The following is a 12385-nucleotide window of genomic DNA, read 5'->3' on the forward strand; positions in this document are numbered from 1 at the left end:
GGGAGAACGTGCAAACTCCGCACAGACAGCGCCCGTGGTCAGGATCGAACCCGTGGTCATGAATTCAGTGCCTTGGGTCGACGGCTCAATTGCTTTTTCTTCACAACTTCTGCCACCTTGAGGCCGTGAGAATAATGACAGCTCGTACTCACAGAGGCTGTGAGCACGGAAACAGGCCCTTCGGCCCACCCTGACCATGCCCACCAAGTTGGCATTTACCGGGCTTGCCCATTTGCCTGCATTGCCAATGTTGGGGGTGTCCAGAACCAGAGGCCTCGCACAGTCTAAGAATAAAGGGGAGGCCGTTTATTGGCGGCGCGCATGGACGCAGCGGCTCACAGCTCTCCCTTTCGGTGCGTTTCATGTGTGTTATCTGTGTTATGTCTGTTAGTCAATTTTAGTCATGCAAACCAGGCAAATCAGGCAAATCCTACCTACAACCGAAAGGATCTTCTGATCATAGGATTCCAGTGCAATCGGGACCTTGTGCGCGAATTTCCACACCCGCGAAATATACCGGAAGAGATAGCCAGGACACCGGGTGCTCCGTGGATAGTTGTCGGCGCGAACAGGCGTCGCAGGCGGAGGAGAAACAGGAAGCAAAAGCGAGGATGCCGGTCCGGTATACTTGCCAAGCTAAAGAGACAGCCACACAAACCACCGCTACCCAGCATGTTCCTCACCAACGCCAGATCCATCATCAACAAAATGGACGAACTAAAACTACAGATATCAGCAAACAAACTCGTGGAGGACTGTTGCATTCTCTTAGTAACAGAGACATGGCTTCATCCACTTATCCCAGACGGAGCCATTGAGCTACCCGGGCGTACAGCGTTTCGTTGGGACAGAAACATCGACTCCGGTAAGAGCAAGGAGGGGGGGGGGTTATGCATTTACGTGCACAACAACTGGTGCACTAACATCCAAATCATAGATAGCCACTGTTCTCCTGATCTGGAGTCCCTAACAGTTAAATGCAGGCCTTTTTACCTTCCTCGCGAATTTACAGGGGTTATAGTAACAGCAGTCTACATCCCACCGAATGCTAACGCTAGCACAGCTTTAGGCTACCTGCTCGGTGCAATAAACTCACAACAGAGCACATATCCAGAAGCAGCCCACATCATAGCCGGGGACTTCAATCATGCAGACCTAAAGTCAGTTCTCCCGAAACTTGAACAACACATAAGATGTGCTACCAGGGGGAAAAACACACTAGACAAGGTTTACTCAAATATTAAGAAGGGTTTCAGGTCAGCACCACTACCACACCTGGGGCAGTCAGATCACCTGTCCATATTCCTAACTCCAGCATACACCCCACTCAGGAGGAAAGCTCCAGTCACCATAAAGACTGTTAAGACATGGCCTGAAGGAGCTTCCTCGCAGCTGCAGGATTGCTTCGAAAGGACCAACTGGGATATTTTTGAGGATCAGGACTTGGAGGAGTACACATCAACTGTACTTTGCTACATCCAAAACTGTGTTGACAATGTCACCGTCGACAAACGCATCCGGTTGTATCCCAATCAAAAACCCTGGATGACAAAGGATGTCAGGTCTCTCCTCAAGGACCGTAACACCGCCTTCAGGTCTAGTGATAGAGCTCTATACAGTGCTGCTAGAACCAACCTGAAGAGAGGCATCAAGGATGCCAAAGCCTCCTACAAGAGGAAGATTGAGGACCACTTTACCAACAATGACCCACGGCGGGTATGGCAAGGCATCCAGCACATCACCAACTACAAGACCAGCAACCGCACGACTGCCGACGGCGACGCCTCGCTGGCAGAGGAACTTAACTGTTTCTTTGCTCGTTTCGAGGTGAAAGCTACAGTGGCAGACATAACACCCTCTCCAGCACCTGACAGCAACACCTTCACTGTGCAGGAGTATGATGTTAAGCGCGTGCTCAGAGCAGTGAATCCCAGGAAAGCTGCAGGCCCCGATGGTGTGACGGGCAGAGTGCTGAGGGAATGTGCAGACCAATTATCTGAGGTCTTCACAAAAATCTTCAACCTGTCCCTTTTAAAATCCACCATCCCTCCCTGCCTGAAGTCCGCCACAATCATCCCACTGCCGAAAAAGTCTGTCATCAGCGGTCTTAACGACTACCGTCCGGTAGCACTCACACCGGTCATCACAAAGTGCTTCGAGAGACTGGTCCTGCAGCACATCAAAGCCAGCCTCCCACCCACCTTCGACTCACACCAGTTTGCCTACAGAGCAAATAGGTCTACAGGGGATGCCATCGACACTGCTCTTCACACTGCACTGACCCACCTTGAACACCAGGGGAGCTATGTGAAGATGCTCTTCCTCGACTTCAGCTCTGCCTTTAACACGGTCATCCCGAGCAGACTGGTCACCAAACTTTCAGACCTTGGATTTTCCCAAACCATCTGCCAATGGATCAAGGACTTCCTGACCAACCGCCCCCAGACCGTCAAAATAGGCCCTCACCTCTCCTCCACCATTACACTGAGCACCGGCTCACCACAGGGCTGTGTGTTGAGCCCCATCCTTTACTCCCTCTACACTCACGACTGCGCCCCCACCCATCCCACCAACACCATCATCAAGTTCGCGGATGACACGACTGTGGTTGGACTCATCTCAGGAGGAGATGAGACAGCCTATAGGGATGAAATCCAAAGGCTGGCAGCATGGTGTTCAGTGAACAATCTGGTCCTGAACTCCTCCAAAACAAAGGAACTTATAATTGACTTTAGAAAAACCAGTGTAGAATACGACCCACTCTACATCAATGGGGTCTGTGTGGAAAGGGTACCCGCTTTCAGGTTCCTGGGTACGCACATCGCAGAGGATCTTACCTGGTCTACCAACACCATCACCACAGTAAAGAAGGCACAGCAGAGACTCCACTTCCTGAGGATCCTCAGGAAAACCAACCTGCAGGAGAAGCTCATGATGTCCTTCTATCGCTGCTCCATCGAGAGTGTGCTGGCATACTGTATAACCACATGGTATGCCAGCTGCTCAGAAAAGGACAGGAAGGCCCTTCAGAGGGTCATCACGACGGCCCAGAAGATCATCGGCTGCTCGCTGCCCTCCCTGGAGCACCTGTTCAGCCTACGCTGCCTCAGTAGAGCAGGCAAAATAATAAAAGATCCATCCCACCCCGGCCACCGTCTGTTTGTTCATCTGCCCTCTGGTCGACGTTTCAGGTCGATCAAATCCCGAACAAACAGACTTAAGAACAGTTTTTACCCCAGGGCCATACGAGAACTGAACACTACCTTTGCACTAGGCAACACCGTTAAAAAATCTTGTACTTAATATAATTGTATTTATGTATTTATTTGTTTTTGCATTTATTGCATATATGTTTGTACGCACCGTCAGGATTGGCTATTTTTTAATTTCGTTGTACTCGTTGCAATGACAATAAATGAATATTATATTATATTATATTATATTGATAACTGAGGCGAGGAAAAAACCTTTTTCACCCAGAGAGTTGTGAATTTGTGGAATTCTCTGCCACAGAGGGCAGTGGAGGCCAATTCATTGGATGAATTTAAAAGAGAGTTAGATAGAGCTCTAGGGGCTGGTGGAATCAAGGGATATGGGGAGAAGGCCGGCACGGGTTACTGATTGTGGATGATCAGCCATGATCACAATGAATGGCGGTGCTGGCTCGAAGGGCCAAATGGCCTCCTCCTGCACCTATTTTCTATGTTTCAATGTTTCTATTTGGCACCTGGGCCACTAAACTCCATCCAGGTATCTATTTCTATTGACTGCATTTATACCCAACGGTGTCAAGGATTATGGAGAAGAGGCAGGAAAATGGGGATAGGAGGCAGAGATCAGCCCTGATTGATCGGCGGAGTGGACTCGATGGGCCGAATGGCCTAATTCTGCTCCTATAACCTGCGAACTTGTGAACCTCACGCCGCCTCGGCAAGGCCAGCAGCATCATCAAGGACCAGTCTCACCCCGGCCACTCCCACTCCTCCCCTCTCCCATCGGGCAAGAGGTACAGAAGTGTGGAAACGCACAGCTCCAGATTCAGGGAGAGTTTCTTCCCGGCTGTTATCAGGCAACTGAACCATCCCACCACAACCAGAGAGCAGTGCTGAACTACTATCTGCCTCATTGGTGACCCTCGGACTACCCTTGATCAGACTTTGCTGGCTTTACCTTGCACTAAAAATTATTCCCTTATCATGTACCTGCACACTGTGGGCGGCTCGATTGTAATCGCGTATTGTCTTTCCGCTGACTGGTTAGCACGCAACAAAAGCTTTTCACTGTACCTCGCTCGGTACACGTGACAATGAACTAAAGTGAACTGAACCAAATGTCTTTTGCAGTGGTAAAACACAAATATCTCCAGGTCCGAACAGGCCATGCAGCGCTGGAGTAACTCATCTCTGGAGTTATATTATCAGGGGGTCGTATTTCTAACTTGCAAATGGGCGGCACGGTGGCGCAGCGGTAGAGTTGCTGCCTCACTGCTCCAGAGACCCGGGTTCGATCCCGACCACGGGTGCTGTCTGTACGGAGTTTGCACGTTCTCCCCCGTGATCTGTTCTCCAGATGCTGCCTGTCCCGCTGAGTTTAGTTTAGAGATTTAGTTTAGTTTAGAGATACAGCGCGGAAACGGGCCCTTTCGGCCCACCGGGTCCGCGCCGACCAGCGATCCCCGCACACTAACACCATCCTACGCCCACTAGGGACAATTTTTACATTTACCGAGCCAATTAACCTACAAACCTGCACGTCTTTGGAGTGTGGGAGGAAACCGAAGATCTCGGAGAAACCCCACGCAGGTCACGGGGAGAACGTGCAAACTCCGTGCAGACGGCGCCCGCAGTTGGGATCGAACCCGGGTCTCTGGCGCAGCATTCGCTGTGAGGCGGCAACTCTACCGCTGCGCCACCGTGACCACCCCAACTTTCTGTGTCAAACTTCTGTGGAATGCTTAAACCAGGCATGGGCGACAGCTGGCTGTGTGATATCCGAAATGATGCGAGTTTTTTTTAAACTCTCTCAATAACCACGCCTGTGTGTGAGAGAGGCTGGTGATGAGGTGAGCTGGCATGAGAAAGGAAAAACATGATTCAACTTTGGTCGGGCTACGCCCTTGCAACTGAGAACTTCCCTTTAGTTCTGTTCTGTTTAGTTTAGTTTAGTTTAGAGATATAGCGAAGAAACACATCTTTCGGCCCACCGAGCCCGTGCCGCACACTAAAGTCATAAGGTCATAAGAGATAGGAGCAGCATTCGGCCATTCGGCCCATCTATTCCGCCATTCAATCATGGCCGATCTATCTTTCCCTCCCAACCCCATTCTCCTGCCTTCTCCCCACGACCCCTGACACCCGCACTAATCGAGAATCTATCTATCGCTGCCTTAAGAATACCCATTGACTTGCCCTCCACAGCCTTCTGTGGCAATGAATCCCACAGATTCACCACCCTCTGACTAAAGAAATTCCTCCTCATCTCCTTCCTAAAAGAACGTCCGCTATCCCACACACACTGGGGACAATTTACACCTACACCAAGCCAATTAACCTACAAACCTGCACGTCTTTGGAGTGTGGGAGGAAACCGAAGATCTCGGAGGAAACCCACGCAGGTCACGGGGGGAACGTACAAACTCCGTACAGACGGCACCCGTAGTCGGGATGGAACCAGGGTATCTGGCGCTGTGAGGCAGCAACTCTACCGCTGCGCCACCGTGCCAGAGGTTTGTATTAGACAATAACTGCAGATGCTGGTACAAATCGAAGGTATTTATTCACAAAATGCTGGAGTAACTCAGCGGGTCAGGCAGCATCTCAGGAGAGAAGGAATGGGTGACGTTTCGGGTGGAGACCCTTCTTCTCGAGACCATTCCTTCTCTCCCGAGATGCTGCCTGACCTGCTGAGTTACTCCAGCATTTTGTGAATAAGTGCCAGAGGTTTGTTCCACTTGGACTAATTGACTACTGAAGAGGATAAGCAGACTTCACCCAGGATGCCAAAGAAGCACTTTAATAATTTATATAGACGAGGTGATTATAAATTTTACCGGAGACGCCAGTGAGTCATACGATCAACTCAAAGTAGAGATGGATAAAAAGTCGGAGCAATTATGAGTTTCAGTCAAAAACATTTCAGGCGGCACGGTGGCGCAGCGGTAGAGTTTCTGCCTCACGGCGCCAGAGGCCCGGGTTCGATCCTGACTACGGGTGCTGTCTGCACGGAGTTTGCACGATCCCCCCGTGACCTGCGTGGGTTTTCTCCGGGTGCTCCGGTTTCCTCCCACACTCCAAAGACAATACAATACAATACAATACATCTTTATTGTCATTGTACAGGGGTACAACGAGATTGGGAATGCGCCTCCCATACGATGCAATAAATTAATTCGCTAGTCAGTATTAATTTATACAACCCAATGAAACAAATTAGTGCAGTTTTAAGACAGAATAAAGTGCAAGTAGATCTGTGCCGGATCACTGTGCGATGTGACCATCCGGCTCAGCAGGACCGGTTCATAGCAGCTATGGCCCTGGGGATGAAGCTGTTCCTGAGTCTGGAGGTGCGGGCGTAGAAGGCCTTGTATCGTCTGCCCGATGGAAGGAGTTCGAACAGACTGTTGCAGGGGTATGAAGAGTCTTTGTGGATGCTGGTGGCTTTTCTGAGGCATCGTGTGTTGTAGATGCCCTCCAAGGCTGGTAGCTGTGTTCCGATAGTCTTCTGAGTATGGACTACCCGCTGAAGAGCTTTCCTCTCTGCCTCCGTGCAGCTGAGGTACCACACAGGTTTGTAGGTTAATTGCTTTGTCGGTAAAGGTTGTAACTTGTCCCCCGGTGTGTGTAGGATGGTGTGAGTGCGCGGGGATCGCTGGTCGGCGCGGGGTCGGTGGGCCGAAGGGCCTGTTTCCCGCGCTGTATCCCTAAGCTAAAAATAAACTTCACATAAGAAGAAGTGGTCAGGAGGGCTAGCATTCATTTGGAGGAGACTAGAATTACAAATAAGGATGTCATGCTGACTGTATAAGACACTGGTGAAGCCACATTTGGGGTATTGTGAGCAGTTTTGAGCCCCATATCTGAGGAAGGATGTGCTGGCCCTGGAGAGGGTCCAGAGGAGGTTTACGAGAACGATCCCAGGAATGAGTGGGTTTAAGTAAGACTAGACCAAGGGGCCCATTGGGCCCAAACCTCTCCTCCCCCCCCCCCCCCCACCCCTTCCTCCCCCTATTCCCCTCCAACCCCTTCCTCCCCTCCCCTCCATCCCCTCAACCCCTTATCCTCTCTCCCTCCACCCCCTCCCCTTCCCCTCACCCCCACTCCATCCCCCCTCAACCCCCTATATCCTCCCCCCTCCACCCCCCTCCCTCCCTCCTCCGGTCCCTAGGAGATAGATTTAAACTTTAAAAATGTGAATAACTTTAAAAATATAAGACCGATTTCAATAAAACTACTTGCATTACCACTAAAGTGACAATGATGAGTAGGTGGGCCTAAAATTGTCGCGCTATCTTGTACGTTTTGGCTGAAGTTCAGTCACAAACAAGATAACAAACAAGAGTTTTAGTATGTAGATGAATATTTTTCGTCAGCAATGGGCCTGCACTCGCTGGAGTTTAGAAGGATGAGGGGGGACCTCATTGAAACGTACCGACTAGTGAAAGGCCTGGATAGAGTGGATGTGGAGAGGATGTTTCCACTAGTGGGAGAGTCCGGGACCAGAGGGCACAGCCTCAGGATAAAAGGTCGCACCTTTAGAAAGGAGGTGAGGAGGAATTTCTTTAGCCAGAGGGTGGTGAATCTGTGGAATTCGTTGCCACAGACGGCAGTGGCGGCCGCCATTGGTGGAGCGGGAGCACGTGGCCGCTGGCTGGGTGAGGTCACGTGGGGCGCGGGGCGGTGACGTCACCTTTTGTCCCGTATTTGGGAGTGAGGAAGTTGGCAACCCTACCACTAATACGGGACAAGGGCGGTCCCCGTACGGGACAAACTAACTTAACCCAAAATACGGGATGTCCCGGCTAATACGGGGACAGTTGGCAACCGTGAACTACACATGATGTTATCAGTAAAGTATTTACCCACGGGCAGAGAGAAACATATGGCATTCGGTTACCTGAAATCCCAAATAGATACGGGAATCTAAGGTAAAATTAGTTTAGCTTAGTGTAGTTTTATTTTGGTTTAGTTTAGATTAGTTTGGTTTGGTTGGTTTAGATATATAGCGTGGAAACATGGCCTTTAGCCCACCGTCGACCAGTGGCCACCCGTTCACATTACATCTGTCGTGGAATTTAGAAGGATGAGAGGGGATCTTATCGAAACGTATAAGATTATTAAGGGGTTGGACACGTTAGAGGCAGGAAACATGTTCCCAATGTTGGGGGAGTCCAGAACCAGGGGCCACAGTTTAAGAATAAGGGGTCGGCCATTTAGAACTGAGATGGAGGAAAAAACTTTTTCAGTCAGAGAGTTGTGAATCTGTGGAATTCTCCACCTCAGAAGGCAGTGGAGGCCAATTCTCTGAATGCATTCAAGAGAGAGCTGGATAGAGCTCTTAAGGATAGCGGAGTCAGGGGGTATGGGAGAAGGCAGGAATGGGGTACTGATTGAGAATGATCAGCCATGATCACATTGAATGGCGGTGCTGGCTCGAAGGGCTGAATGGCCCTCTTCCTTGCACCTAGGGGTCCTATGTTCTATTGTCTACACACTCGGGGCAATTTACAGAAGCCAAACCTGCACCCCTTTGGAGTGTGGGAGGAAACTGGAGCATCTGGAGAAAGACCCATGCGGATGGAATGTGCAAACTCCACACAGACAGCACAGTCCCGTGGTCGGGATCGAACCAGGGTTGCTGTGAGGCAGCAACTCTACCGCTGTGCCACCGTACCGCCCGTGTTTGAGGGGCACTGCCCCTCAATGTCCAGCAGCGGAAGGACCCTAGACTGTGGTTGGACAGTTGGACAGGTACATGGATAGGACAGGTTTGGAGGCAGGTGTGACTAGTGTAGCTGGTGTGGGCAAGTTGGGCCGAAGGGCCTGTGTCCACACTGTGTCGCTCTATGACTCCGTCTCCTTCCCTAAAGGAACGCCCTTTAATTCTGAGACTGTGGCCCTCTGGTCCTGGACTCTCCGCCAGTGGAAACATCTGCTGCTTGCTGTGCGTTTCATTCCGTCTTTGAGTTGCCGAAGCACTGAATGACCTCGAGCACGTAGCTAGCTCACTGTCGCAACGTGCAGCTCACACTGACTTCCTCAAACTGGTTTCACAGAGCAGCAGGAGGCAGATAACTTTACTGCGCACGGCTGCACTGCCTGGCTTTGATTCAGGTCGTGTCCGGGGACCAAACCATTGCTATCATGCACCGACAACTGAGGGGGGAGAGGTGAGGGGGGGGAGAGGTGAGGGGGGGAGAGAGGTGTAGGGGGGGGAGAGGTGAGGGGGGGAGAGGGGAGGGGGGGAGAGAGGTGAGGGGGGGGGAGAGGTGAGGGGGGGAGAGAGGTGAGGGGGGGAGAGGTGAGGGGGGGAGAGGGGAGGAGGGGAGAGAAAGGGTGAGGGGGGGTGAGGGGGGAGAGAGGTGAGGGGGGGGAGAGGTGAGGGGGGGGAGAGAGGTGAGTGGGGGAGGAGGGGAGAGAGGGGTGAGAGGGGTAGAGAGGTGAGGGGGAGAGGTGAGGGGGAGAGAAAGGTGAGGGGGGTGGGAGAGGTGAGGGGGGGAGAGAGGTGAGGGGGAGGAGGGGGAGAGAGGTGAGGGGGGGAAGAGGGGAGAGAGAGTTGAGGGGGAAGAGGGGAGGAGAGGTGAGGGGGAGGAGAGGGAGAGAGGGGAGAGAGGTGAGATGGGGGGAGGAGGGGAATAGAAGTGAGGGGGGGAGGAGGGGGGAGAGGAAAGAGGTGAGAAGGGGGAGGAGGGGGGGGGGAAGACTCATTTTCTTTGCCCCTCTGCTTCCAAGACGAGGGGATGGTGGTGGTTGTATGGAGGGGGGTGTGGGGGTTAGAGGGGGGGAGGGGGGGGAGGGGGATCAAAGGGCAAGGGAGGTGGGAGGCCAAGGGTTGGGGGAGGGGGAAGAGGGCAGAGGTCAGTGCGGTTTAACGTTTCCTTGTGTTTCTACTAAACCCGCAGTGAATTACGAGCAGCTACCTGACGACGTGCCTGTTTCTGCCCTACCACGTCGCTGATGTGGAACAGGGCAAAGGGATCTCTGGCTATTTCGTATGTATTTGTTCCTTAAAGAGGCAGGTTGCCCTGCTCTATGCAGGAGAACAAACGGGTTAACCTATGGCAAACGTTTGGCGGCACCGGCCTGTGCTTGGCCCTGTGCTCGGGCCTGTGCTCGGGCCTGTGCTCCGGCCTGTGCTCGGGCCTGTGCTCCGGCCTGTGCTCCGGCCTGTGCTCGGGCCTGTACTCCAGCCTGTGCTCGGGCCTGGAGTACCTGTGCTCCGGCCTGTGCTCGGGCCTGTGCTCGGGCCTGTACTCGGGCCTGTGCTCCGGCCTGATGCTCCGGCCTGTGCTCGGGCCTGTACTCCAGCCTGTGCTCGGGCCTGGAGTACCTGTGCTCCGGCCTGTGCTCCGGCCTGTGCTCGGGCCTGTACTCCAGCCTGTGCTCGGGCCTGGAGTACCTGTGCTCCGGCCTGTGCTCCGGCCCTGTGCTCGGGCCTGTACTCCAGCCTGTGCTCGGGCCTGGAGTACCTGTGCTCCGGCCTGTGCTCCGGCTCTGTGCTCGGGCCTGTGCTCCGGCCTGTGCTCCGGCCTGTGCTCGGGCCTGTGCTCCGGCCTGTGCTCCGGCCTGTGCTCGGGCCTGTACTCCGGCCTGTGCTCCGGCCTGTGCTCGGGCCTGTGCTCGGGCCTGTGCTCGGGCCTGTGCTCGGGCTGTGCTCTGGCCTATGCCTCGGCCCCGTGCTCGGGCCTCTACTCGGGCCTGTGCTCGGGCCTGTGCTCGGACCTCTGCTCGGGCCTGTGCTCGGGCCTGTGCTCGGGCCTGTGCTCGGGCCTGTGCTCGGGCCTGTGCTCGGGCCTCTGCTCGGGCCTGTGCTCGGGCCTGTGCTCGGGCCTGTGCTCGGGCCTGTGCTCGGGCCTCTGCTCGGGCCTAGTGCTCGGGGCCTGTGCTCGGCCTGTGCTCGGGCCTCTACTCGGGCCTGTGCTCTGGCCTGTGCTCGGGCCTGTGCTCGGGCCTGTGCTCGGGCCTGTGCTCGGGCCTCTACTCGGGCCTGTGCTCGGGCCTGTGCTCGGGCCTGTGCTTGGGCCTGTGCTCGGCCTGTGCTCGGGCCTCTACTCGGGCCTGTGCTCGGGCCAGTGCTCGGGCCTCTACTCGGGCCTGTGCTCGGGCCTCTACTCGGGCCTGTGCTCGGGCCTGTGCTCGGGCCTCTACTCGGGCCTGTGCTCGGGCCTCTACTCGGGCCTGTGCTCGGGCCTCTACTCGGGCCTGTGCTCGGGCCTGTGCTCGGGCCTGTGCTCGGGCCTCTACTCGGGCCTGTGCTCGGGCCTGTGCTCGGCCTGTGCTCGGGCCTGTGCTCCGGCCTGTGCTCGGGCCTGTGCTCGGGCCTGTGCTCGGGCCTGTGCTCGGGCCTGGTGCTCGGGCCTGTGCTCGGGCCTGTGCTCGGGCCTGTGCTCGGGCCTGTGCTCGGGCCTGTGCTCGGGCCTGTGCTCCGGCCTGTGCTCGGGCCTCTACTCGGGCCTGTGCTCTGGCCTGTGTCTCGGGCCTGTGCTCGGGCCTGTGCTCGGGCCTGTGCTCGGGCCTGTGCTCGGGCCTCTACTCGGGCCTGTGCTCGGGCCTGTGCTCGGGCCTGTGCTTGGGCCTGTGCTCGGGCCTCTACTCCGGGCCTGTGCTCGGGCCTCTACTCGGGCCTGTGCTCGGGCCAGTGCTCGGGCCTCTACTCGGGCCTGTGCTCGGGCCTCTACTCGGGCCTGTGCTCGGGCCTGTGCTCGGGCCTGTACTCCGGCCTGTGCTCGGGCCTGTGCTCGGGCCTGTGCTCGGGCCTGTACTCCGGCCTGTGCTCGGGCCTGTGCTCGGGCCTGTGCTCGGGCCTGTACTCCGGCCTTGTGCTCGGGCCTGTGCTCGGGCCTGTGCTCGGGCCTGTACTCCGGCCTGTGCTCGGGTCTGTGCTCGGGCCTGTGCTCGGGCCTGTGCTCGGGCCTGTGCTCGGGCCTGTGCTCGGGCCTGTACTCCGGCTGGTGCTCGGCTGTGCTCGGGCCTGTGCTCGGGCCTGTGCTCGGGCCTGTGCACGGGCCTGTGCTCGGGCCCTGTACTCCGGCCTGTGCTTGGGCCTGTGCTCGGGCCTGTACTCCGGCCTGTGCTCGGGCCTGTGCTCGGGCCTGTAGCTCGGGCCTGTGCTCGGGCCTGTGCTCGGGCCTGTACTTCCGGCATGTGCTCGGCCTGTGCTCGGGCCTGTG

The 12385-nt window shown here is 55.3% G+C and overlaps 1 protein-coding gene across 1 annotated transcript in view; it reads left to right on the top strand.

The window, feature by feature from the left end:
- Positions 1-10247: 10247 nt before the first annotated feature.
- The window catches only part of ncf4 (neutrophil cytosolic factor 4), a 30469-nt gene continuing 28331 nt past the window's right edge, over positions 10248-12385 (top strand). Inside the window, exon 1 of the mRNA XM_078430478.1 lies at positions 10248-10959. Within this exon, the coding sequence (XP_078286604.1) occupies positions 10248-10959 (712 nt within the window). The remainder of the gene's footprint in view (positions 10960-12385) is intronic.

Source organism: Rhinoraja longicauda, chromosome 40 (genome assembly GCF_053455715.1).
Source record: "Rhinoraja longicauda isolate Sanriku21f chromosome 40, sRhiLon1.1, whole genome shotgun sequence".
Taxonomy (NCBI): Eukaryota; Metazoa; Chordata; class Chondrichthyes; order Rajiformes; family Arhynchobatidae; genus Rhinoraja; species Rhinoraja longicauda.